The 27,939-nt window shown below is 47.1% G+C and overlaps 1 protein-coding gene across 9 annotated transcripts in view; it reads left to right on the top strand.

Annotated features, from left to right (window-relative positions):
- The window catches only part of PTPRA (protein tyrosine phosphatase receptor type A), a 253,571-nt gene that overhangs the window by 214,509 nt on the left and 11,123 nt on the right, over positions 1–27,939 (top strand). For 5 of the 9 annotated variants that reach the window (XM_037898339.2, XM_043544901.1, XM_043544898.1 and 2 more), the window contains 13 exons: positions 2,503–2,598; positions 2,791–2,875; positions 5,236–5,309; positions 8,776–8,912; positions 13,337–13,427; positions 14,379–14,455; positions 17,218–17,254; positions 19,486–19,583; positions 20,201–20,320; positions 22,020–22,186; positions 23,776–23,911; positions 25,293–25,442; positions 26,677–26,770. In XM_037898339.2, coding sequence (XP_037754267.1) covers positions 2,503–2,598; positions 2,791–2,875; positions 5,236–5,309; positions 8,776–8,912; positions 13,337–13,427; positions 14,379–14,455; positions 17,218–17,254; positions 19,486–19,583; positions 20,201–20,320; positions 22,020–22,186; positions 23,776–23,911; positions 25,293–25,442; positions 26,677–26,770 — 1,362 coding nt within the window. The remainder of the gene's footprint in view (positions 1–2,502; positions 2,599–2,790; positions 2,876–5,235; positions 5,310–8,775; positions 8,913–13,336; positions 13,428–14,378; positions 14,456–17,217; positions 17,255–19,485; positions 19,584–20,200; positions 20,321–22,019; positions 22,187–23,775; positions 23,912–25,292; positions 25,443–26,676; positions 26,771–27,939) is intronic. The other 4 variants (XM_043544904.1, XM_043544906.1, XM_043544903.1 and 1 more) reach the window with 1 other exon arrangement.

Genomic DNA, 27,939 nt, shown 5'->3' on the forward strand with positions numbered 1-27,939 from the left:
CTTGGGGCGGCAAAAACTGTAGAGCCGGCCCTGGTCTTAACTATGGACCAGCTTGCAATCCCCTTTGTCTCCCCATGCCAGCAAGCATTAAGTATTATTGTTATTGGTTCATTGCACTTGCATTCACTGGAAATGCAGCCCAAATAAAGAGCCCAAGCTAATGATTCCCTAGAGCAGTAGTTTTCAAGCTGCTGTCTGCAGATCCCTGGGTATCTGCAGGCTATGTCTGATTTCCAAAGGGATCCGCACCTCCATTTGAAATTTTTTATGGGTCCGCAAATGAAAAAAGGTTTGAAAACCACTGCCCTCAAGCAAACCCTTCCCGCCGCTGTTGGCGGGTGATTGGTGTGAGGCATGATTAATAGGCAGCGGCTTTGAAAGGGGGCACAGCTAGCAGCAGGATGCAGGAAGCTTGGGTTTTTTCGCAGATTTACTTTTGACACTTCTGGCCTGATGAGTTAGAGCTTTTCTACTGTGGCCGTTAACTGTGGTCCCACTGCCTGGCCCACCTAGAAAACCCCAAGCAGGAAACAAAATGGAGAGCCCCCTAACTGTTTCTCTCCCCCTGCAATACCAGACAGATGTTGCATGCTGTGTGAACCTGCTGCTGCTCTCAGTGAAGTCCATGGCAAAACTCACACTGGCTTTCACGATAGTAGATCAGGTCCTCTGAGCTAGCGTTTCATGATGAGTTAACATAGGGAGTGTGCTTCTTGTGACCATGTCTTGCACGGGTTAGTGATTGCTAAATGCTTGTTGAGAGAGAGGAGAAGGTAACCCCATACGCATAGCCAAAGCCGACTGTGAATGCCCCTGAAAATGCCACCAGATGTTATCGTTGGCATCCCTGCTTGCTCCAGCTCATTACAAATGCACAGCATGTGCCCTTCAGGGCTACTTCACTGTCTGCTTGACTTTTCCTGGCTCCCCCTCTCTCTCCATATAGGTCACTAGCATCAGCAACCAGTTTGGCAGCTCTCAATGGCCAGCTGAAAGCACCTCATTTGTAAAACCTGTTGCATGTTTCAAAGGACGAGAGCATTTTGTATATGTTAATCTGCAGTGAATTTGCAAAGGAATTGCACATTTCCTGCCCGAGAAAAGAAAATGTGAGTGTGTGTGTGTGTGTGTGTGAGAGAGAGAGAGAGAGCTAACAGTTAAACAGTTTTATTAAAGTTTTAGCTAATAAACTACAAGTGTTAAGTGCTACAGCATATCCAGTGGCTTGCCTAGAATCTCATTCTCAATAAATTAAATATTTCTAGGGAGAGAGAAATAGAGATGTGAACCAAAACCCACCTCTGAGTTTGCCACTCACCCCGCTCTCTGTGATGGGCTGAAATTGATGCTAAATTTAATCACCTTGCACTCTGGGAAATTTTGGATTTGGATCTGGATTTTAACCCTCCTACTTCAGAAGTGTCCAGGTCAGGGGTTTGTTTTGTTCATATTGCCCTCTCAGTACATAGGAGAGGGAGATGGGCCCTGAATCAAAACCATGATGCCACTAAACTTTGGATGTGGATTCCAACATAGTGGCTTGTGCCCATCATACCTCTAATACATGTAGAACCATGGTGAGCAATAATTTTTGCAAGGGGGCCACTCCATGAATTTTGGTACGTCATCACAGGCTGCGTATTTCTACTATATTAATTAATGGAGGGGGTGTGGGGAGGGGAGTTTTGGTGCAGCAGCGAGCTTCGGGCTGGTGCGGAGTGTTGAGGTGCAGGTGAGGGGTGTGGGCTCTGGGAGCGAGTTTGGTGCAGGATGGGGGCTCCTGCCTGGGACAGGGGATTGGGGTGCAGGAGGGGGGTCCGGGAGGGAGTTTGGGTGCAGGAGGGAGCTCTGGGCTGGGTACAGAGTGCTGAGGGTGCAGGAGAGAGTGAGGGAGTTTGATACAGGAAGGGGTTCTGACCTGGGGCAGGGGGTTGGGGTGCGGGAGGGGGTGCGAGGTGCAGGCTCTGGCTGGGAGGCACTTACCACAGGTGGCTCCTGGCCTGCAGCGCAGCAGGGCTCAGGTAGGCTGCCTGCATGCCATGGCCCCATGCTGCTTCCGGAAGCAGCTGCTGCTGGCACGTCTCTGCGTGCCCCTTGGGGGGAGGGGGCAGCGGGTCTCTGTGCACTGCCTGCAAGCACCACCACCGCAGCTCCCATTGGCCAGTTTTCGGCCAATGGGAGCTGTGAGGACGGTGCTGGGAGTGGGGTCAGCACACGGAGCTGCTTTCCAGGGATGCGCAGTAACCTGCCAGCAGCAGCCGGCTGCTTCCGGGAGCAGCGTGGGGCCACAGCAGGTAGGCAACCTGCCTGAGTGCCCCGCTGCATCGCGGGACTTTTAGCGGCCAGCAGATCGCGAGGGAGAAGCCAAAGAGCCTGGCGGGCTGGACAGAAATGTTAGATGGGCCAGATCCGGCCTGTGGGCCATATTTTGTCCACCCCTGATGTAGAGGAAAGGGAGACATTCCACTGTGTGAAATATCCCTAAAATAGTTCCATTCCTAGGGTCAGATCCTGCAGTAAAGGATTTTTCAAGGAAGATGAGGGTGCACAGAATCATGCCTTTAGAGTGTAAAATAGGATATCAGTTTGGGGCACTCGGTAAGTGATCAATAATGCTGAAGTATGCAATATGTGTTTCTATCATGCGTAACTTGACAAGGTATCGTTATTAAACAATTTGATCGTCTTTAGACCAAAAATTGTAGAGTGATCTGGCCTGTAAAATGATGTAACTGGATGTTTTAAGATAACTGCTGATTCTTTTTGTTTGATTCTACTTTTTTGTTTCAGATGAGACTCCAATTATAGCTGTAATGGTGGCCCTATCTTCCCTGCTAGTCATAGTATTTATAATTATTGTGCTGTACATGTTAAGGTAAGAAACACTTAACACTCACTTCCGTTATGGGACATTAGTGACATGTTTTCAGTCTCCTTAAGCTAATTAACACACAGTATTAAGCAGATGGCTTGCAGCTATGCTATCTTGGGCCTTTTGTTCTGTTTCCTAAGCTAAGCAGGGTTGGCTTAGCCAGTATTTAGAAGGGAGACCTCCAAGGACTGTGCAGGTAGTGTGCTAGTAATTGGGTATGTGACGCTTTTCCCTCTGGATCAGTGTAAAGCAAATCCTCATCATAAAGGTAGGAGGTGCTGTGCTACTAAAGATGGATTCTTTGAGATTATAGGTCCTGACTCCTTGTGCCATTAAAAGTCTGTTGATACTTTTTGCAAAGGTAAGGGTGCTACAGATCAAATTCTGTTTTGGGTAACTATACTCACTAACTAAAATCCCTCTGCATTTAGAGCTGGAAATTATTTTTTTTTTTGTCACTTCAACCTTGATTCAAAGCCTATTGAAGCCAGTGGGAGTCTTTCTATTGACTTCAATGAGTTCTGCATCAGGCCTTGAAACAGTGGCCCCATTCTGCACTAGAGGTGAGTGCATTTAATCGGTGTGTGAAGTGGTCTCTCTGACCTGGAAAAAGGTTTGGAATCCTTCAACCTGAAAGATGCTGTAGACATGATGTATTTTGATATTAATAAGGCTTTTAACACAGTGCCACATGACATTTTCATAAGCAAATTAGGAAAATGTCGACATGAAATTACTAGGTGTACAGTTGGTTGAAAGACTGGACTCAGAGTAATTATCAGTGGTTTGCTGTCCGACTGGGAGGTCAACTTGGAGTGAGTGTGTGTTCACCTCCAGTAAACATTTTATTTAATTACCGGAATGCTTAGTCGATTTTAAAAAAAAAAAGCAGTTTCCTTTAGTGATGGGAAAATTCCCTTCATCTCTTGGCTTGGGCCCAGTGCAGCCCCGATGGAAGTAAATGGGAGTTTTGCCTTTGATTTCAGCATAAGCATGATTTGGGCCCTGGCCACATGGAACTTCAGACAACTGTTAGCTCTTATAAAGCAATGTCAGTAACCTCTCTCTTTCCCGCCACTTATAGGCCTGGATTCAGCAAAGTAGTCAACCCTAAGGGCATGGCTACACTGGAAACTTCAAAGCGCTCCCACAACAGCACTCTGAAGTGCGAGTGTGGTCGCGCATGAGGGGATTAGCTCATTAGCCCACAAGGGGATTAGCTCAGAGTGCTGGGAGCCTGTCCACACTAGCGCTTAAAAGCGCTCAGACTTGCTGCACTCAGGGGGGTGGTTTTTCACACCCCTGAGCCAGCAAGTTAGAGTGCTATAAAATGTAAGTGTAGCCAAGCCCTAAGCCAATGGGACTTAAACATGTGCTTGAACTAAATATTTTGTTGAATAGGAATTAATTTAAGCATGTATTTAAGTGCTTTGCTGAATCAGGCCACAGAACATATACTTCTGGGGTACTCCGTTCTTAATGCCTGTCATTCTCACTCACCTCTTCATTAAGCTTCTAGAATCCTTTGAATCTCAGCTGGTTGAAGATTAGATGTGTGTCTGTGTTAGGGTTTTCTATAGCTCCTACACCATAGTATCTAAGCGCATGTGATGTTAATGAGCGTGTGATGGTGAATTCATGAAGGTTTCAGAAAGGGAAATGCTGCAGCTTCTCAGCTGTTCTCAGCACTGGGGCTTCTGGCCTCCAGTGGGGTCAACAGGCATTGTCAGCTGACTTCTGCAGAAGCAAATTTGCTCAGCCATTTCCTACCAGATGCCACAAGTGTCTGCTCAACTATGGTACAGATCCCCAAGACAGCTGTTCTGAAGCTTGGTAATAACAGATGTATGCCTGAAGAGGCCGCACTGTGAATATGGAGGTCACTCTGTGAATGGGAACAGAGCCCTGCTTCTGGGTTGTGCTGTTAATGACTAGATACGTGAACTAGTGGTCTGAGCACCAAATCGGGAGCCAGGAACTCCCCAATGTTAATCTTAGTTCTGCCACTGACACACTCTCTGACCTTGGCCTCTCTTTCCTTGTGTGTAAAATAAGGAAAATCCTACTTCCTACAGTGCATGGGGACAGTGAATCTTACATCCAAATTCTGTCCTAAGTTACAACCTGTATGACCCCAATAAATTCCTTCAAAGATGTAAAGTACTCAGGACTGGATGAGGTAGTATTGTTATTTATAAGAAACCTCAAAATAACTGTGACTCCAAGATTAAAAGTTGTTGAGCAGCATGGGGGAGAAGAAACACATAGTGAAACTTGGGCATATTTCTCACCCAAATAAATCAATCTTAGCTGATCTCCTTGGATGGGCAGCTTCTGATTTTCTGAACTCTCTCCTTCATTAGGTTTAAGAAATACAAGCAAGCTGGGAGCCATTCCAACTCATTTCGCTTGTCCAATGGCCGAACAGATGACACAGGTGAATCTTTGCCTTCCATTCTCTGATTCCCCACCCCTGCCCATCCCAGAGAGAATTTGGATTTTATCTTCCTCTAGGGACTAGTTCATATAACGGGTTAATGAGTTTGCTTCAGCTGCTCAATTGGTGACATTTTCCATAAGCTCAAGCGGTAGGGACTCGGGCTGTTACAACTGAAAGTCCTGAGTTCAAATCTTGCTGGGTTCGTTATAAAAGACTCAAGGAGCTCATTTGTTAGCTTAACACAGAGAAGGTTGAGAAATGACTTGATCAATCTACAGGTATCTACATGGGGAGCAGAAACTTGATAATAGAATGCTTGCCAATCTAGCAAACAAAAGTATAACAAGAAACACTGCCTGGAAGTTGAAGCTAGAAACATTCAGACTTAGAAATAGGCTGCAAACGTTTAACAGTGAGAGTAATTAACTATTGGAACAACCTATCAAAGGTTGTGGTGGATTCTCTGTCACTAGCAATTTTTAAATCAAGGTGAAACGTTTTTCTAAAAGAACTTGCTCTAGTTCAAACAGGAATTAATTCAGGGAAGTTCTCTGGCCTGTGTTATACAGTAGGTCAAACTAGATGATCACAATGGTCTCTTCTGGGTTTATAATCTATATATAATGGTACTAAGTGTAGCACCTCTTGTAGTTTTCATTTAAACTGGTACAGCTGTCCCGCAGTTTTTGGAGTAAATTACATTGTCCCCTTTTCTACTAGGTTGAAAAAATGTGTTGGTTTCCATGTATTGTAGAGATGAATTTGTTTATAAAATGTAGCTATACTTCCACTATTCCTCATTGTGCTAGGCTGCAGCTAAACCGAGCTTAGCTGGTTAGCTGTTGCATGGGAATCCTCCAAAGAAAAGCTAAATATTTGTTCCTTCTGAGCCATCCCTGCACCAAATACCCCTGGAAGGCTGTTTGACTCAAGGTGTCGCATTGCCTGCTGGAGCCTGTGGGTTAGTTGACTACACCTCCATATGAAGAATCAATGGCAGCAGTCTGTTCATTTTATGGTAGTTAGGTGCAGTCTTCAGGCTCCTAGGAAGTTGTCTATGCAGCCCTCAGTTGGGTAAAAGTTTGGGCACTGAAAAATATGCATGCACACGTTTTCACAGAATTTTTTTTTTTTTAAATTTTGATCAGCTCTGAGATGGTTTCATTCTGCTTGTTTGCAAAATTGAAATGGTTGATTTTCCAAAGTTTTGCATGGAATCGTTTACCCAAGATGACGTTTCTCAAGTTTTGAAATAAACTGAACGTTTTAAAAAAAAATTTAAAAAAACACAACTCTCTGCCTAAACCAACTGATCAAAATTAGCAGTAACTCTCCCCTAAATGAGAACAAAACCCAAAATGGGAAAATTGAAAACCAGAAGATGTCAAGAAAATCAAAATATTTTCATGAGCCTTTTTTTTAAAAAGGCTCTTTTGCACTAATCTTTTTTTATTTGAAATAATTTCAAGCAGCTCTACACACTTTGCAGATTTGATACTGCAAAGACTGATGCTCGAGCTTAACTTTACACACTGTGAATAGTCTTATTGACTTCAATAGGACTACTCAGTGCATAAAGGTAAGCCTGCGGTCTCCGAGGTACTACTGCAGCACAAATAACAATAATAATTGTCTACGTCTTTTCAGGTTTAGGACAAAAGTGATATCTGGCATCACCTTACATAGGAGCTGAGTGCGAGAATATAGGCTATCCTGAGTTAGAAAGGACACCCTCATTTCTCAAACATCAGTTTGAGAAGTAATTTTGTGGCAAGCTGCAATGGGGGGGAAAATTGATCTTATCCGCCTTTTCGCTTGTTTATGATGTATGGAAGGCCTGAAAGGGTGGTGGTGGCGGTGGCACGGTTACAGTAGAGTCTGGAGGCCCCCGCCCAAGATCTGGACCCCGTTGGACTAGACACTGTACAAACCCAAGACTGAGGTGACTGGAGAAATAGTGACATTATGGCACCACAAATATCAATAGGCAGAAAGCTAGACAACTGAGGGGGGAAGAGATTTACAAGCAGTACAGTGATTTTTTTTCTCTCATGAAATATTTTCTTGAAAAGCAATTTTTTTCTATTTTCAATTTAAAACTTTCTTTTAATTTTTTAGGTTTTCATTAAACAAAAAAAGGGTGTTTGGTTTTTTTTTTGGTTTTTTTTTTGGTTTTTTTTGACAAAATCAAACTTGTTTTGCAAAAATTTCCATTTAGTTGAAAAGGTGTTTTCCCTTGAAAAAAACATTCCAGTGGAAAATATATGACCACCTATAATAATCAGACAGTTGAAAATTCCTCTTCAGTTTTGTTAATACCTGTTTAAGTCCTGTGACCAACATTTTGGAGAAAAGACATCTTTGTTAAAGTTCCAACAGCTCCTACTGCTTCAATTCAAGGGTAAGAGCTGGATAAACCTCTGAGAGACCTTTCAGGAGGTCATCCAGCAAAACCAGGGGAGACCAGCTTAGACATTTCTGACATTTCTGATCTAAAAAAAATTCAGAAAAAACACACCCTGTTTTATTTTTAAAAATCTTCAGCGCTTATTTTTTTCCATCCTAAGGTGTCAAAAAAAGGGTACAAGCCCAATTTTAAAAGTCCATTGCAAGTTCCCTTTAAGGCACATGACTGAGAGTCATGACACCTGGCTTCCCTTCCTTTCTCTGCGGTTGACTTGCTTTGTGACTTTGGGCCAAAAGTTACACAGTTGGGTGCCTGAAGTGGTCACCTAAATAAGAGCTGTAATGTGTGCTCTGCGCCTCTGAATTCTGTTTAGGTCCTTGAACTTAAGTGCATCTGCATGGTATCAGAATACCTTTCAGTATCACATTAAGCCTAAAAATCAGCCTCTGTTTATTTTGATGCTTAAGGTCTCGTCTGTATAAGAAACTTATACTGGTATAAACTAAGCTGTGAATTTAAATTGCTATGCTTACACAGATATAACCCCCATGTGGCCACTCTTACTCTGATGTGAGGGCCTTTTTTTGGCTTAGCTAATGTTGCTTGGAAAACAGTTTCTACTTAACCAAAAAAAGCTACTCTTCTACCAGAGTGCGTGTTTCCATGTGGGAGAGTTGTAAAAGTAGAGTGTGTAGTATGACTGATAAAACTTTCCCACATAGGCAAGGCCATAGTATGAGTGACTTAACTTCAGGTATCCAGGCTTGAAAATTTAGCCTTGATTGTACTCTGTTGTAGTTCTTTAAAATGGGGACAATAATACCCACCCCACAGGGATGTTGAAAGAGTTACTTGGTTAACGTTTGCAAAGCAATGGGACATCCTTGCATGGCCGATCCTGTAGAAGGAGCAAAGGATAACTATCATTCTGTCAGAGATGCAAAGTTGTCCTGAAAATTTATCAAACATAATACAGGAGTTCCCTTCGCTCAGCTTTGCCAGGACGATGCCAGTGGAGAAATGAACACAGTTGTAATAGCGCGTGTGATATTGCAGAGCCTCAGAGCATGCCACTGCTTGCCCGATCTCCCAGCACCAACAGGAAGTACCCGCCACTACCTGTGGATAAATTGGAAGAGGAGATTAACCGACGAATGGCAGACGACAATAAGCTCTTCCGGGAAGAATTCAACGTGAGTGCTTTGTTAATCCCTCTCTTCTGAACGCTGTTCAGTCACGCCAGGGGATTGCACTGGGTTGAACAATGAAAGGGGTGTTTTGTTTACCTGGTAGAAGTACTTACTGTAGCAGATTGCCATTCACCTCTCAAGCTAATCAAGACAGTTTCTCTGTAGCTCTGCAAAGCAAGCAATGTTAGATGTGGTTACAATATTGTAACCAATCTATCGCCCGTTAGGAACTTCACAGTTGTTGCTATCTGCATGCCAAGGCCACCCAGAACTTCACAGTTACAAGGATAGAATTCTCATCTTCCTGTCTCCTTAGCACAGGCCCCAACTGCTTGAGCTAAAAGGGTAGCTGTTGGAGGTATAGGGCCTATGACATACAGTGGGGCAGTCTGATCTTATCCAGCAGGCGGCAGTGGTGCACAGACACACCAACCAGTTTTTTAAGGAACAAGTAGGTTGATACATTTCTGGCTGGGCAACATGGGTCAGAAACAGAGAAGAGGGTGTCCTTCCCTCTGTGTGTTTGAAAGAGTACCCTGTTTATGTGGCTGTCGTCCACCCGCCCAGCTGCTCTGGATCAACAGGGCTGCCAGCTTTCCCCAACTTGACCTGCTGCTTGAGCCCCCTCCAGATTCCTTCACTCCCTCTTTCCCTGCATCTTCCTGTTTCCTTTGTTAAAATAAGTCCCTGCATTATTTATTTAAACCCAGGGCTTGACAATAATTGTATTTCCATTGGGGGTTCCTCCTTCTCTGTACCATTTGCAGCACTGTTCAGTGTTAGCCATGATGGGATGATTACATGAATGAAGAAGTGTAATTGTGCTGATAAGACAAGATAATGAATAGGTCTCTGTTTCCAGTAATAGGAGTCCAGCTTCAGAAGAGCTGGCCCTGGAGCATCACAAGTGGGATTCCATATTATCTGGGCCTGTAGAGAACTAACGGAAAGCAAGCCATGTCTAGTGATTAGACCGTGGGACTGGGAGTGAGCAGATGTGGAGTCTATTCCCAACTCTGCCCCCTGACTCTGAGTGACCTTGGACTAGTCCCTTCAGCCTTCTGTGTTTCTGTGTATCCACCTGCAAAGCAGAGATAAGAACACCCACTGTACCCCACAGAAGTGAATGAGGCTTAATTCACTATTGTTTAGAAAATATTTAGAGACTGACTGCCAGAAACTGGGACTGGGCGACAGTAGATGGATCGCTCGATAATTGTCCTGTTCTGTTCATTCCCTCTGAAGCATCTGGCACTGGCCACTGTTGGAAGACAGGACACTGGGCTAGATGGACCCAGTGTGGTCAGTCTTATGTTCTTAATCTCAAATAGAAGGTGCTGTAGACAAGACCCTGTGTATGCCGTGGTTCCATCACTGTGGAACTGGGCTCTAAAATATAAGCTTAGTTTTTCTAGTCTTTATGGCTGCAAAGAGAACTTTAAAAACATGACATGGATGTTAAAACAGTGCAGTGTTGCCCTCCAGAGTGTACAGACTGCCAAAAACAGGAGCTGTAAGTGAGAAAGAAACTATCCTAATTATTTCAATGTAGTGTTAACTCAGAAACCTAATGGTGACAATTGAAACATCAGCACTGCTACCACTTTCGTCACCAGTCATTTCTGCTGACATATCCAGGTACTGGGCTTCTCACAATCCCAAATTGTCTCCCATGCCTCCCGAAGTGCCTGCACTCAGCTGTCCCATGTGCAGTGGCAAAACCTGTAGCTTTCCGTGACAACACCACTGATGCAGTTAAACCTTGCCAATAGAAAAATCTGTGGCATGCTGAAAATTAATAATGTAGGGGGCAAAGGAAAATAACTGAATTAAGTATAAAAATAAATTGCTTAGGAGCTGCTGTATTGCATGGATTCTCCATTGTCATGATTAATAAAGAAAATCTTCGAGAACTGCTACAAGATTTTCAACACTGAGTTGCAGAATTTCGGTCCAGTTTTCCCCAGGATACACAGGCCTGTAGAATTACAATACCTTACTGTTAGACAAACCCACCAAAATGCCTTGTGCCCTAGCCAAAAATTTCCCCTCTCCCAGCTGCTGTTGAGCCAGCTGGTTGCTGCCTTGCACCACAGAAGTGGCTGCATTTCAGTAATTGAGTATTAGTGTAGTCAGTAAACTTCTTTGGGATCATTTCTGATGAAATGTGAATTGCACCCTGGACTTCTATCCCTAAAGCACAGGCCTCTATCTCTTGAGCTAAAGGAATAACTCTTTAGTTGGTAGCAGCAGTGGGTTCTTATCCTCTTGTGTGAACAGCCAGTAGAGGAAGACGTAACACCAGCCAGTAGAGGAAGACACTGAGCTAGTGGGCTACATACGATCACCAATGCTGAGAAACCCAACTCTTCCTCCCCTCAATCTTAAATACCTGCTACTTCCCCCAGTTGTGGACGAATTCACATTGTGATCATATCTGATCTACTGTGATTGAAAGTTGTCACCCTCTGCTGCCTATTTGGTGACTTGCACGGAACAACTTAGCAGGTCTCAGTTGGTCTGCAACACAGCATTAGCACATTTAGCTCCAACTGGCCATCTTGCCAGAGAGGCCCAGGACTGCATGGGCTGTGGAGAATGAATCCCCTGTGACAACTGGGAAGGGGTCTATCCAGGTCAGGGTTGGAGTGAATTGGCAGGGCAGCGTGGGGGAAGCTTGCTCAGTTGCTGTTTGTGCTCTGTGGAAAGATGATGTTACTTTCCAGGGCTGTCAGGCTGCTATCTCTGAATCAATATTCAATTCACTTGACTATTTTTTAAAGAAGAAAAGTCCATAGCCCCTGCATTCTATGGTGCCCAGTATTGGCTCATGGCACCATAGAATGTTCCACCTGTCTGATACGGGGTGGGGGTGACTAATGGGTTATGGGGTGACCAGCCAGCTCCAAACCCTAATTCAGTCTGATGTATCACTGGTGGCATTTGGGATCTGTCAACCTGAGGTAACGGGAAAAGAGCCGAGCTGCACCTACCCTGTCTCGGATGTGCTGATGGGATGGTCTGGTTTGCGTTGGAGGAGGATTTGCTGCCACCTTGTGTTTCTGGATAATATAGCACCTTATTTCATGTTAGGTCAGGGTGGCCAGTCTGTGGCTCCAGAGCCACATGCGGCTCTTCAGACGTTAATATGCGGCTCCTTGTCTAGGCACCAACTCTGGGGCTGGAGCTACAGACGCTAACTTTCCAATGTGCTGGGGGGTGCTCACTGCTCAACTCCTGGTTCTGCCACAGGCCCTGCCCCCACTCCACCCCTTCCCGTCCCCTCCCTGAGCCTGCCGTGCCCTCGCTCCTCCCCACCAGAGCCTCCTGCACACCACAAAACAGTTGATTGGGAGGGAGGGGGAGGTGCTGCAGCAGGGCTGCCGGTGGGTGGGAGGCGCCAGGAGCAGGGCAGGGGAGCTGATGGGGGGCTGCTGACATATTACTGTGGCTCTTTGGCAATGTACATTGGTAAATTCTGGCTCCTTCTTAGGCTAAGGTTGGCCACCCCTGTGTTAGGTGAAGATTTTCTCCCTGCAAGGAGGCCTGAGCTTGTATAAACAGTTATCTGAGCCTCTATTCCATCGCCTTCCCCTCCATCTAGACAGGCTCATTTTTCATTAACCATTTTCCATCTTGAGATGTCTGTGTTCAGAAATGAATTGCTTCTGTGAATGGTGCTAGCAGAGACATGCTGTCCTGCCATGCTGCAGTAGCAAGAGAGTATCTACAGATCCTAAAGCACTTCACAAAAGGGACTCAGCATTATTGGAACTATGAAACCCTAATAGCTCATTTGTGCCTCTGGCTTTGGGAGAAGGGATGGGGAGATGGTGGAGGACTGTGAGCCTCAAGTGTAAGGGGGCTTCCCCTTGCCATCCTTTCTAAGGGCCTCCCACTGTACCCATGTAAGAGCTCAACAGAGCAGAGTTGCACTAAGCTGAGCCCTGGCTGTTTCCCATGATCCCTTTGCTGTTACAGGAGCATGTGCTGCCCCTTTGCTCTATGTACCCCCTCCCACTCTTCTCCTGATCTAGCCTGCTTCTCTGAAGGGCACAGGAAGATGAGCCTTGAGCATTTCACATTGACAGGGAGAGGAGGGAGGGAGCAGAGTTTGCCTAGAAGTTAGAGCAGGGGTCTGGGAGCCAGGACTCCTGGGTCCTATTCCTAGCTCTTCCAGTTGTCATTTGTGTCTTTTCCATTGTGTCATCTTAGGTGAATCATGTAACCTCTATGCCTCATTTTCCCCCAAATGAGAGGCTATTTACCACCTTTGAGATCTTGGATGAAAGACCCTCAAGATACAGCAGGGCTCATCACTGTATAGAATTGCTGATTGGTTTGTGTTTACTACAATGACATGCTCTTCCCCAGCCCTGCGTACAGTGGAAGTATAACAGGAAATCTCATTTCTTCTGCCCTTACAGGCTCTCCCAGCATGCCCCATCCAGGCCACATGCGAAGCTGCCTCCAAGGAGGAAAACAAAGAGAAGAACAGATATGTGAACATTTTGCCCTGTATGTATTTGCTCCCAGTGCAGCTTCATTGAGGCTTGTGTGGGTGGTGTAGCCAAATGCGCCTGACACTGCTGCTGTTGACCTTTTTCTCCATTCTGTATGGCTGTGGTGGACGGAAGTGGGGCGTGTAACAGGCCTGCTGAGCAGCGATTGCTAACTAACAGGAAACCACATACAAGGGGTTGAGTTAAAGCAACAGGAGAGGTGAGGTTGGTTCCCACCACTGTGCAGGCTGCTTCATCCGATCTAGGTCCAGTTAATACATAGTAGAAAGAGCTCCCTGCAGCTGTAGCCCAAGCCGGAAAGACTCAGGCCAGTTTCTGTTGGACAGGTGTCCATGTTGTTGTAAAGCCCCTAGTGACAAAGATAGAATGGGTCCTGGAGAGTGAACTCCCCTCTCACTCCTAGAGCTTGTCTAGACTAGGATTTAAAGTGTGATGTTTGCACTTCTTAGCTAACACACGCTAGCTAACACATTTGAAAAGTCTAGTGTAGACCAGGCCAACTGCCTTTTAACACGTGCTAAACTGCTCAAGTTATAGCCTGGAAGGATGCAGGTGTACACCATAGGCAATAGCTAGAGCACAGGTCATGGTGGGAGGGTGAGGAAGATACAAAATTAAACTGGACAGGAGGCCAAGAACTCTCAATTGCCTGAATGTAACTGAAGAGAGAGAATGTATTTGCATGGTTGAGGGTTGGATGAGCACTGGGCATGGAACCCTCTTGAGTTTATACGCTCTGCAGAATTTATCACATCTCTAGGCTTAAGTACATGATGATTTCAGTGCATAAAGCTTTCAACAAATGCAGTGAAGTGAAACCTTGGGAACCTATCCAGCCAAAGGCTTCCTCTACCAGAAGCACCAATTAGATAATCAGCTTCCCCTGGATATAGAAGTTCATTAACATCTATTTAGTTTTTAATGCATAGTTTTGATTTTTCTCTAGATGATCATTCCAGGGTTCATCTGACTCCCATCGAAGGTGTCCCGGATTCTGATTACATTAACGCCTCCTTCATTAATGTAAGTTCTGGCATGGACTTTGTTACTGATTGGTTTGAAGGGTACCTGGTCCTGTGATGGCCTGTTTCACTTGGAGTGAGGCTAGCCATTAGGCATGTGCCTTACGTGGAGTGTGGTTACAGTCAGGAAAGGGACTGCTAAGAAATGGCCCCTTGGTACTGCCTCTCTCTCTTCCTCTCTGACTCAAGTCTGCTTAGTTCACTGGCCAAGCGTTGTGATGGTGTTGTGAGTGCTGTAGCGTCAATACAGCTATGGGAGAGGGAGCTGTGTTCTGTTCTGCCTCTTACATCCACAAAGGGAATGTGGTCTTAGAGCAAGGGGCTGAGAGCCAACACCACTGTTCCTGGCGCTGCCGCTAATCTGCTGTGTGACCTTGGTCACGTCTCTCTTGTTTCCCCATCGATAACACCTAACTCACTGCGATGTTGTGGAGCTTAGCTTTAATGTTTGGAAAGGGCTTTGTGGTCATCCCTGGTTGAAAGACAAATTTTAAGTGAAGGTGATCAACCATTGGAACAAACTCCCCGGGGAAGTGGTGGATTCTCCATATTTTGATGTCTTCAAATCAAGACTGGATGCCTTTCTGAAAGACACGATTTAGTCAAGCAACCAATTACTGGGCTCAATGCAGAGGTAAATGAGTGAAGTTCTCTGGCCTGTGTTATTCAGGAAGTCAGACTAGATGATCTCATGGTCCCATCTGGCATTTAAAATCTATAAATTACTGAGGACTCAGTCCTGCAATCCCTCCATGTTCAGAGCTCCCTTTGTAGCCAAGGGAAGCCATGCAGCCAAAGGGCTTGCTGGATCGGGAACAAAGTGCATGAAAAACCAACCAGCTGGCCAGCTAAATTCTGCTTACAGCACCTTTGGGCCTGCTCTGCTCCCATTAGAGTCAATGGAAGTTTTGCTGTTGACTCAGATGAGATAAGGAGATCATGGCTTTTGCTAGTGAAACATGGTGATGCGGATAGAAAAAACATAGCTTGATTTTCAGATGTCAGGTTGAGTTTGCAGCCCCATTTCCTTGACAGATATGTTTTGATGCATGAAATGCTTCCCTTTCTGTGACAGGTCATTGAGTGAGCAGTTAATCCAGAGTCCTGTCTATAGAGTTACTCCCAGAGCTCAGTTTCCCTTTAAATAATAAAGCATAATCATTACGCAAATGAGTGTTACTAGAGAGAAGAGGGATGATCTTGTGGGTAGGACACTGGCCTGGGACTCAGGAGATTTGGGTTCAATTGCTCTCTCTGCCACTGACTTTCTATGTGACCTTGAGCAAGTCATTTAATCTGTGCCCAGTTTCCCATCTGTATAATGGAGATAACAATACTTTATTTTCTCCCACTGTTTGTCTGTCTAGATGGTAGATTTTTCAGGGAAGCGACTGTTTTACAATGTAAATGTACAGCACCTAGCCCAACAGAGCCCCAAATCATTTGGGACCTATTGGTGCTAACATAATGCAGATAATTAATAGCAGCAATAATAACTACTAAGAGGAGCAATATGTACTCCACGTATTTTAAATAGAGTATTAATGCACCAAAAGAAAAGCAAGGCGATGTAGGAATGGTGTTCAAAACATGAAATCCATTTTATTCTCTCCAAAATACAAATTGGCATCAACAAGAAAAGCAAAGAACCCTTTAAACACTCTAGCCAGGAGCCTGCAGGGTATCTGCTGACTTGTATGAGCGCTGAGTGGTGCTCAGACTGTGGTATCTGAGCTCAGCTGTGAGGTTATCACACATCACTATGCCTGTGCTTTGGGGGAAATTACTTATTTCAGGCCATTTGATGGGCAAATTCAATGACTCCCTGGATCATACAAGGCCAGACTGTGCTTCCTTCAGGGAGGGGATCCTCTGGTCATGGTCCTTGCCTGGCTCGGGCACCATTTCTTCAACCAGAGCTTGCTGGGCCCATGCTGATGGGTTTGGGAATTGGACTGGTTGTTGGGAAGAGTGGGCAGGTCAGCAGTGGAGTAAGTGAATGTCAGCTCAGTTTATTAACCACTTGGTAACACGTCATGATTCTTGGTCTCCTGTACACTCTGCTGTACTGCATTCTTAGCAGGTCTGCTTATGCATGGGGTCAGGGATTCCAAAAGCCTTTCTCTGCACTTTCTGCTAGAAGCACACCCAGCCACAGGCTGCTATAACAGAGCACTTCCAGCTGCTGACCCATTCCACGTATAAAGCCAAGCACCATCTACTGGTGGAATAATGTATAATGTTTGTAATACCACTTGTCATCCCAAAGGATTCCCAGTTTAGTTTGCAATTTTAGGAGAGATTAGGTTAGGGCAGAGAGAGTTTGTAAAATGCTATAGGATCCTTCAAGATGAAAGTTTTTGCATTATAAATATGGATCACTTCACCCACCATGGGACTGCAGCCATCTCTGGGGTGCAACACATTAACTGCTTTTTAACAGCTTACAGCTGGATGAGAAGAAAATGAAGAACACCATATGCAACTGAAACTGCATGGTGATTGCTGCTAATGGGGAAAGATTTTCTTCAACTCTGAGAGCTGGGATTAACAGGTCACTCTGCAGCACTAATACAAGGGTCAGCAGAGTTGAGAGCGCGATGCTGTGTGCTCTCAGAATGCACAGTGAAGGGCATCCTTGTATGTTTGCTGATGTGAACACAGGGCACAGTGCTAGAGGGAGGCTGAGAGGCACCCAGCTTTGTCTTGGAGGAGGGCTGCTCTTTCATTGTGATGTTCCTTTCTCGTTTTGTGTCTCTGCAGGGGTACCAAGAAAAAAACAAGTTTATTGCTGCACAAGGTAAAATCTCTAGTTACTGTGTCAAGACAGCATCAAGCTGATGGGGTAATTCTTCCCTGATCTATGAAATTGTAAGCCCATGTACAAGTTCAGTGCTGGATGTGTCAAAGGAAGGTATTGAACTCCAGGAACCTATCTCTGCAGTACTAGATCTTAGGGAGGAAGTCAAGACAGTCCCTTCTTGACCTCAGCTGGTGGTCACCTTGTGCCCTGAAGTATGAGGATCATGGGTACTGTGACAAAGTTCCTCCTCTACCTTTGTGGGTCTTGCACTTATTGGCAGATTTGCTCACCTTGGAGATTCATGGCAGCCCTCAGTTTGGCGGTTTTCGTGAACCCACAGCTCAACTCCTCTGGTATCAAGTAGGGAGTTGTGGGGGATGGAGGGATTGGGGGAACCCGGGCCCGCCCTCTACTCCGGGTTCCAGCCCAGGGCCCTGTGGATTGCAGCTGTCTGCAGTGGCTCCTGTAACAGCTGCGTGACAGCTACAACTCCCTGGGCTACTTCCCCATGGCCTCCTCCCAACACCTTCTTTATTCTCACCACAGGACCTCCCTCCTGGTGACTGATAATGCTTGTACTTCTCAGTCTTCCAGTAGTACGCCTTCTCGCTCCCAGCTCCTTGCACATGCATCGCAAACTGAAGTGAGCTCCTTTTTAAACCCAGGTGCCCTGATTAGCCTGCCTTAATTGATTCTAACAGCTTCTTGATTGGCTGCAGGTGTTCTAATCAGCCTGTCTGCCTTAATTGTTTCCTGAAAGTTTCTGGTTGTTCTAGAACCTTCCTTGTCACTTTACCCAGGGAAAAGGGACCTACTTAACCTGGGGCTAATATAGCTGCCTTCTATCACTCTCCTGTAGCCATCTGGCCTGACCCTGTCACAGTACTTACAACCCCATGTCCCTGCTAGTGTAATTGCCGGGCTGTTGTGATTCATATAGGCCTGTAACCCTTTCTGGTATAAGCTATTGGAATCTCAGTTAAATCTCATAATAAAAATACAGGAATCCTCTGATGTGAAGACAGTTTCAGGCTTATTTGGTCTAATCTCCACTCCTTTTGTACATCAGTAGACAATGGTGTATCAACAGAGAAAAACTTAGTTGCAACATTCACTATGGTGAGACTTTTCCTTCATGACAGGGGGAGGAGTGTTGGAGACTAACAGGTGGGCGAGTTTCTCAAATCTTGCCAAACCCTGCTGATCTCCCACCCCCACAAGCCACTCTAGAGCGGGGTTGTGCACCATCTGTACCTCCTTGGCACTGGTGGATTTGCAGCATTGTATGTGGTACTAACCACTTTGCTGCGTGCCCAGCAGACTGTGGCCCTAAAGCCATGGGAGGATCATGCCAGTAAAGGAGGCAGCTCTCGTGGTGTAGAGAGTGTCGCAGCTCCTACCCTACCCATCACCCTTTATCCCTGCTACTGACATAGGGGGCTTCCCTACAAGCTGCTGATCACCACCTGCTGTAACAACCCCATGGGCCGGTGGCAACTGTTGTAACTTGGAGCAGTCTTACAGCTAAGTAATGTTAGAGGATGGGCCTGCCATTCAGCTAGCCCAGCATAAGGGATGGCAAAGCCTGTGCTGTGTGTTGCCCAGCCATAGCCTGGAGTTTGAGTCATGATGTTTAGGTACAGTTCAGCAGCTTGTCTGGTGGGCAGTCAGTAATGACTCTTATGAGAGAGCCCTGCAAATCTGCAAATATCCGCTTTATAGCCGCAGATATCCGCATCCGTGGACCATTTTTGCGGATCGCAGATTGGATGCAGGTATAAATTTTGTATTGGCGCAGGGCTCTACTAATGAGGATCAAATTTAAGGAAGATCTTGCAGTTAAAGCACAGGACTGGCGATCAGGATTCCTAGGTTTTGTTTCTGGCTCTGCCACAGATTCCCTTTGTGACCTTGGGCAAGTCATTTCATTGATCTGTGCCTCAGTTTCCCCCTCACATTTATCTTAGCTTGCATTGCTACAAATGTAATTACTGGTCATAAAATGTATCCAGTCCCTTTTAAAAATACAGCAATATATTAGAGGAATTTGAATGCCCTTTGCTGCCACTTAGTGGGAAAAAGTGGAAAACCTATTACATTGTTGCACAGTCATTACCAACTCTGTATGTGCCTCTCCCTGCTGGTTTTTACTAGGAGAAAATCTGGCACTGGCTGGATGACGTGCCCTTCCAGTGCGTAATACCTGTGTTTGGTCTTTGTCTTTTTAGGACCAAAAGAAGAAACAGTGAATGATTTCTGGAGAATGATTTGGGAGCAGAACACAGCGACAATAGTCATGGTGACTAACCTGAAAGAGAGAAAAGAGGTGAATGTCAGGGAATACTACCCACATGGACACATTTACCCTGCTGTGATGGTGAATGGAGGCATGGGGAATTCCTGGGCTTGCCACACCCTGGACAAGCACATGAAAACTGGGCAGCTAGGCAAGCGGTTACTTCACTTGTAGGTGCCCATGGGAACAAAGCCACTAGAAGGGCTGTCTGTGAGATTGAACATGGGACTTCTGGATCTAAAAGCATAAGCCTCTACTGCTTGCACTAAAAGACCCCATCCATTAGCCTGCAGACAGTAGTAAACTTTTACACTTTTATATATGACCCTGCCACTAGAGAGGGACAAAGAGCTGCACATTAGCTTGGGTTATCCATGTGTTGGGGTCTGCAAGTATAACTCATAGGGCCCAGTTCCACACTGTGTTATTGCAGTGTCACTGCTGGTCCAGTGTCACTGCTAATCCAAGATGGCAATTCCCAGGTACTTTTACTAGGCTCATCCTTGGGTCTCTAGACACTGGGCTTTCATAGATTCCAAGACCAGAAGGGACCACTATGATCCTCTAGTCTGACCTCTTGTATAACAGAGGCCAGAGAACTTCCCTGAAATAATTCCTTGCCTTGCTTTCGTGTTATTTCTCTCCAGTGCAAATGTGCTCAATACTGGCCAGATCAGGGCTGCTGGACTTATGGAAACATCCGGGTGTCTGTGGAGGATGTGACTGTCTTGGTTGACTACACAGTGCGAAAGTTCTGCATTCAACAGGTACCATAGTTCACTTACTCCCCTTCGCTTCCCCACTACCCTCACTGCTTTCCGTCACAGAAAGCAGGAAAGAATTAAGGTGCTCCTGCCTGTAGCGAGGATTGTCTGACTCACTACAAAGCCCCAAACTTTCACAGTGTCCCCTAGGGACATGTTCTCGCTCAGGATCTGCAGGTTGGGACGGTTTGTGTGCCTCTTTGAAGGACACGGTCATGGTAAAAATTATACACTTCTTGTGTTATTAATTGTGCCCTGAGTTTTGAGAGTGACATAACTAGAGTCCTCACTCCGTTTTCACCATAGCTTTTTGCACTTAACTCAGCTTAGTTATTTAAGGCCACCTCCTCAGCTGGTGTAAATCTGCATCACTCTGTTGGCGCCATTGGAGATATACGGATTTACACCAGCTGAGGATCTGAGGATGGGCCAGTGTTGCTTTAATACTTAGCATACACAGTTTTACATGTGCAGTTACCACAGTTGCATGTGGAAGTGCGGCAGGTGTGTACCCGAATAGGCCAGTAAGGGCCTAAATATCCTCCTTGTGCATGCAGTTTCCCAGTGTGTACACGCTGCTACAGTCATGCATTTGTTTGTGTATTTTTGCACCTGGGCCCTCACTCTCTTGTTAGGGAGCATGTAGCTGTGTGCGCTTAGCAAAATGTCAGACATCTCAGGAGCTGAGATGGAATCCAAAGCTGCAGTTATTTTTTCCCTCTATTTCTATGGCCTCACTTGCTATAGAATCTGAACACCTCATGATCACTAATGGAGTTTATGCTCACAATCCCCCAGTGGGGCAGGGCAGTGCTATTATGGGGCACTGCGGCACAGAAAGTAAGTAACTTGTCCAGTGTCACACAAGCAGTCTGTGGCAGAGCTGGGAATTGATCTTGGATCTCCTGAGTCCCAGTCCAGTGCACTGACCACAGGCTCATCCTTTCTGTGCTTGGTGCCTCTCTCCCCTTTATACAGTTAGGACAGATGTTAACAGGAGAGCGGTGTGAAACATTTACAGTGGAATTGGAACAGTGAAAATGTGCCCCATTATGAATCTTAAGTCCTGCTAAGTGAGCCACTCTGGAGAATACTGGGTCACTCTGTGCCTTCAGGTTGTGTAGGAGTGAAACGCAGCAGCTTTGACCTGGTTTGATTCAGCTTGAAACGCAAAGTGAAATTCCTGGGGTGGTAGCCAAGCAGTCAGCAGGATTCCTGACCACTCCAGACGTTGGGCTCTGCGTTTGGAGTCTCCATTGGCACCACCTTATTGAGAATTCACTACAGGACAACTGCAGGCTCCAAAAGGCCTTAGAGGAATTGTGGGGCCCATCTAGTTTCTGCCCCCTCCCTCAGTAAACATCAGGAGAGACAGCCTCAGCTAGAAGAGATTGGTCTACCTCCACTGACTTCAGTGCAGCTGAGACTCTGGTCCTAGGATTTTAGAAATGCTGAGGTATAAGCTGAGCAGTTCCTTGAGATTTCCTAGCCTTGGAGTTTGGGGCATTAGTAGGGTGCAACACCTGATTTTCAGCCATCAGGCCTTTAGAACCAACTCTGAATCCCAAAACCAGTTCCAACCCCACTGAACTTTAGGGCTGCCTGAACCCTGGACTGGAAGCTCCTCTCTGCTCTCAGTCCCTGGGGGAAGGTAATGAAGCTGAGTGTCTGACAGTAACCAAGGCATGTGCTCTCCCCACAGGTAGGTGATGTCACAAACAAAAAGCCTCAGCGCCTGGTGACCCAGTTCCACTTCACCAGTTGGCCTGACTTTGGGGTCCCCTTCACCCCTATCGGGATGCTGAAGTTCCTGAAGAAGGTGAAGATGTGTAACCCCCAGTATGCAGGAGCGATAGTCGTTCACTGCAGGTGAGTCCAGGGCCACATCTCCCAGAGAGCCCGCCCTCCCTCCCTCCTCCATGTATCTCTGTCTGACGGCTCTTGGGGGTTATCCAGAGAAACCTGTTCTATCTCCTGCAGAAGGTTGCCAGGGGCAGACAGAGGGGGTCCTGGATTCACTGCATGAGTGCAAGCAACAGCCATAGTTATACATAAATCACATGCACGGGGAGCTGGGATTAGAGCCCTGCCCTTTCACCTCCAAAAGCACAGGCCTCGCGTGAGCCATGTGACCAAAGAGGATGGCCTGTGGCTAGCAGGAGTAGTAGTAACAGCTCACTTGGCTGCTCTGTGGACACAGCCACCAGGGGGTAATATCACAGCAGGCTATAACATTCCAGCATCCAGCATTTGAGATTTGGGCTTTAACCCTTACTGGAGTGGATCCCAGGCAAAGCAAGGAGCTCCAGGCTCTCTCTCTACCTGGAATAACAAAGAAGCTGCAGAGCTTGCCTGGGGTAATATCCACCATATTTGATATATAGCTTCCACACACCCCTGTTCTAGAGCACTGCCAGGGAGGGTGGGAGCCAGCCAGGCACCTTGACTTGCTCAGGGTCATGGTGGCAAGTGAGTGGCAGAACCAGCAGTTGGACCCAGCTCTCCTGACTCACATTCCCCTGCTCTGGCCATGAGACAATGCTGTCTGTAATGCTGTTCACTTCTGTAGCCCCTTTACCCTTCACAAACTATAAAGACCCAGCGGAACTGATATGCAGCCACCTCTAGAGAGGAGTGTGGCAGTAGAATATGCAGCCAGTGTAACAGGGTGAGCTAGAGATGATGTGACTGAGAATGTTGGGCAAATCCCTCTTGCAGGATGCACGTGCGCGCACACACACACACACACACACACACTAGTGCATGGTACTCCATGCGTCTCCCTCAGGCTCCCTGACAAGACTCAAACGTGTTGGAACTAGTGCAAGGATCCACCCTGAGCCTCTCCAGCTCTACATACTCTTCCATGAAAAGTTCCCACAAGCCTGACCTTCCCTTGGGCTCATCTCTCCCTTGATACATTGAGAGCTGAGCACTGAGAACAGGAACCCAAAGCATGGCCAGAGCCAGAGAGAGGAGTGATGGAGCTGGGCTCTGGCCTGTCAGAGTGGCTGGCTGCCATGGGCCTACCCCTGTAAGGGAGAGGGCAGGCTGGAAGGAAGCTGGGGGCAGAGGACAGCCAGGCAACATCCACAGGCAGGCCTTCAAGACGCTATCAGTCTGAGTCGACTCCGGGGTTCACTGTGGCCTGCTCTGTGCTCTCATGCGCTCTGAGTCCCAGGGGGTGGGATTGTTGGAGTCTAGAAATGTCTGTCTCAGCTGTAGCCTTTGGACCCTAGAATAGCCCCTGTTGTAGTTGGGTACAAGTTCGAGCTCCCTTCTTCTTTCTTGTCTGGAATGGATTGAGCTGCCTGCTGTCTAGGGTGAGTTGTTGTAGCCTCTTGGCTCTTTCTGTTGCTTTGTGCAGCAGCTAACCTTCCCTGAGCAGGCGTGGGGCCGTGGAAGGGGCCATACTCCAATGCCAGCTGCACTGACTGCTTGTTCCTCTGATGTTACAGCGCCGGGGTAGGACGCACAGGCACTTTTATCGTCATTGATGCCATGCTGGACATGATGCATGCAGAGAGGAAGGTGGATGTGTACGGTTTTGTGAGCCGGATCCGGGCTCAGCGCTGCCAGATGGTACAGACCGATGTAAGTCCACTCCAAGGGGCTGGAGAGGGGCTCTGTGACTCTGGGCACTTACATAGCACTTCCCACACTCAGGACACTGCAGACAGCAGCTAATCGGTTGCAGCACCCCTGTGAGGTGGGTCAATCTCACCTCCATTTTACAGAAAGGGCACTGAAGTACAGACAGGTGAGGTGATTTGCCCAAGGATGCACAGAAGTAAGAGGCAGATCTACTGACTCCCAGAACCTCCATTCATTCCTCCAGACCACAGTACTTTCCAGCTTCCACCCATTACTGGAGCATGGCTGATAACACTTTGCCCTCTGTAGCAGTGGTGCACACACTTTTCCAGTCATGCCCCCCTTACCAGTAATGGAATCTGTCCGTGCACATGCGCACGCACACACACACACACACACACCCCCATTACTACACAGCCAAGGCTTCCTCAGCAGCAGGCTGCTTCTGTCTTGCAGCCAGGCTGCACTGCTAGGGCAGGGCCAATACCTGCCCCTCCCCCTTCGGGTTTTCAGGGTGGGGGAAGGCATGTCTCGGGGGTGGAGGCTGCTGGGAGTAGAACTAGGCGGAGCACACTGACCCACAGGCAGGGTGGCCTGCTGAGGTGCTTCCTCCATGCCCCTTGTGGGGGCTGGCATGAATCGCCCGACTTCGCTGCTTGGCCTCCCAAACATCCCTCTGCGCCCCCATAGGGGGCACGCCCCACAGTTTGCACACCGCTGTTCTATAGCACCCTTCATGCAAAGCTCCCCATGCCCTTCGCAAACCTTAACTAAGCCTGTGTGGCAGGCAGGTATCACCATCCCCATTTTACAAACAGTGACACTGAGGCACAGTGAGGACAAGGCCAATGTTCTAAAAAGTAGCATCTGATTTGGGATGCATCAGTGTTTGGGAGTCCAGCTCTGGACATTCAGTAGCAGCAGCCATGCTCAGCCATTTAAACAGAGCATGTGGCCTTTCCCACTCTCCATGGACAGGGGAAGCCTGCATGTGAACACCAGTCCTCTCCAGGCAGCTTCCTCTCTGAGCCACTCTTCATTGTTCCATGCATCCTAGGTCTGCCCTTGTTCCCCCACCTTGTTTCCTTCAGCCATGAGCATCTCCTGATCTGCCAGCCCATGGCCCCACTCTGTAGCTGGTCACTGAGAACATGTTATAAGAGTTTGATCCTGTCCCAGATGGGGGGAAAGTTCCCATTGACTTTAATGTGTCCAGTTTGCTCAGTGGTTGTGCTGATGTTGGTGCCTGGACTTTGGGCTTCCACCCTTCCCACACACGCTCTCCTAGATTGCACTCAGCTGAAAGACAGGGAGCTGAATGGGTTCAGAGCATGGTATGGAAGCTGCCGTCTCTTCCTGTAACTTCATCCTTCCCTTTCAGATGCAATATGTGTTTATATACCAAGCACTTCTGGAGCACTATCTGTATGGAGACACAGAGCTAGAAGTGACCTCACTAGAGAGCCACCTCCAGAAAATCTACAACAAAGTGCCCGGGACCAGCAGCAATGGGTTAGAGGAGGAGTTCAAGGTGGGTTTGTCAAAACCATGCTGGCTCAGTGCCCTTGCAAAGAGAAACCAGGACAAGTGACTCATGAAAGTTGCATCCAGTCCCATCCTGAGACAGCAGGTTCTCCAGGCAGAGTGACAGCCAGACTCGACAAAATACTAGGCAGTGCCTGCAGAGGGAACAGCCCCTCCACTGGCACAAAGAGTTTGGATGATCTGTTTGTTCCTTAAATATCGAATAAAAGGGGGCCCTTCGTTCCAAGGCCCTTTCCCCAGCAGGAACATTTCGCTGGAGTGTGTTTGTAGTAACCAGTGCAGTTTCTCTGTAAGTGACACCTGGAAGCCAGCTGGTTTGAGGGTTTGGAGGAGTCCTGTAGGGGAATGCCAGCCCAAAGATTAGGGAAAGCAGCCGTCAGCTGAGAAGTGTGGCCTGGGACTCCTGACAGGAAGGAGTCCTTTTTCAAAGCCAAAACACTCTCTGATTCTTGACATGAGCTCCTTGTGCCCCCTGCCTTCCCACTGCTAGTTCCCAGCTCAACAACCAGAATTTGACAGGAGGAGACAGGGCTGGGGACTTGATGATAAAGTAGAGTGTGTTCTCTCTGTCTAGCCAGTTTTATGGCCCCCATCACTGTAGTGTCTCTGTCTTGCAGAGATCAGCAGTAGGGAACTGTTAATATCCCTCTCTGATAGATGGGTCACTGGGGCACACAGAGATGAAGTGACTGGCCTAAGGCCACATTGGGAATCTTTGGCAGAGCCAGGAATTGAGCCAGGTCTCCTGACCATCCTTATGAGAGTACAGAAGGGGGTCGTAGATCTGACAGCTCCATTAATTTAGTTGCGGTTGGTCCTGCTTTGAGCAGGGGATTGGACTAGATGACCTTCTGAGGTCTCTTCCAACCCTAATATTCTGTGATTGCAGAATATAGTGTGCACAGCTGCATACAGTGAGACATAGGCAGTGGCATCATGCAGAGACCCACATCAAGGCTCATTATTTAAAGGAGGGGAGGGATGGTCTAGCATGCCAGTGGTGAAAGCGTGAACTCCTTATTCTGGTGCATATCCCAGTGGCTGGGAATTGCTGGCTCAAGGCAGCTCACTCAGACTTGGCAGTTGGCTTGGATTGGCACGGGGCCTGGGCAGGCTTGGGGCGATTGGCTTGGACTGGTGTGGGGCGTTTTGACTGTTATGGTCTTGGCTTCTTTTGGTCATTTGAAAGTTATAGGTTGATTTTATTGTCCCCCATGCAGAAACTAACTTCAATCAAAATCCAGAATGACAAGATGAGAACAGGCAACTTGCCGGCAAACATGAAGAAAAACAGGGTGCTTCAAATAATTCCATGTGAGTTTTTCTTCCATCCTGCCCAGAGCAAAGACACACTCAGGGGACAAATGGATAAATATAGAGGGTGAATCATTTGGGAGGACAAAAGGCAGCAACAGCTGCAGAGGAGGTGGCTCTTGCACCAACAGTAGTTTGTGAAGGGGATGGGGACGAGCCACTGTGAGTGGAGGGAGCAGAGTGATGAGCATAAGATGGAAGGCCTTGAAAACAAATGAGGTAAATTTGAAGTGAATCCTGAAATGAATGGGGAGCCAGTGGAGGCATCTGAGCATTGAGGCTGTAGCTGGGCTTACCCAGTCTGGATTTGGGCCCTGCCCTTGCCTCAGTTTCCCCTTCTCCAGTTTAGGAAACTTCACACTGCAAGTGCTTTCTCAATAACTCTCCCCTTTTTGGAGTCTGGTTTATTAAAAAAGTTGAAAACTTGCCCTAGCCTTCCTAGCTGGCTCACACCCTTGGTGAAAGGCTCTTAGATGTGTCCCTGCCAAGGCTTTCCTCTTGCAGGCTGGCTCCCCCACTCTCCAGCCCCCTGGCCCCTTGCCTGGAAGCTAAGGGGCCTGTAACTCTGTACAGAGCAGCTCTTCTGCTCCTTTGAGACTCTCTTCAAACTCTCCCTCACTGAGCTCACGCAGCCTTTTACATCTTTTAGTATAACTGGTTCTGAGTCATATGCTTCAATCATTTGACCTCTGTATTCATTCCCTCCACCTGGGGAGACGGGTGAAGCCTGGCTGTTAGGGCCAGCTCACTCTGTGGCAGGCCATGTGCTCACGTTTCTTGGTGTTTTTGAGAAGCTGGGCAGTGGCATGCAGACTAGAAGAGGTGACTCACTGCATAGTCCAAAGTAGCCTGCCCAGGAGATCATAGAAGATTAGGGTTGGAAGAGACCTCAGGACATCATCTAGTCCAATCCACTGCTCAAAGCAGGACAAACTAAATCATCCCAGCCAGGGCTTTGTCAAGCCGGGCCTTAAAATCCTCTAAGGATGGAGATTCCACCACTTCCCTAGGTAACCCATTCCAGTGCTTCACCACCCTCCTAGTGAAATAGTTTTTCCTAATATCCAACCTAGACCTCCCCCACTGCAACTTGAGACCATTGCTCCTTGTTCTGTCATCTGCCACCACTGAGAACAGCCGAGCTCCATCCTCTTTGGAACCCCGCTTCA

This window comes from Chelonia mydas, chromosome 4 (genome assembly GCF_015237465.2).
Source record: "Chelonia mydas isolate rCheMyd1 chromosome 4, rCheMyd1.pri.v2, whole genome shotgun sequence".
NCBI lineage: Eukaryota > Metazoa > Chordata > Testudines > Cheloniidae > Chelonia > Chelonia mydas.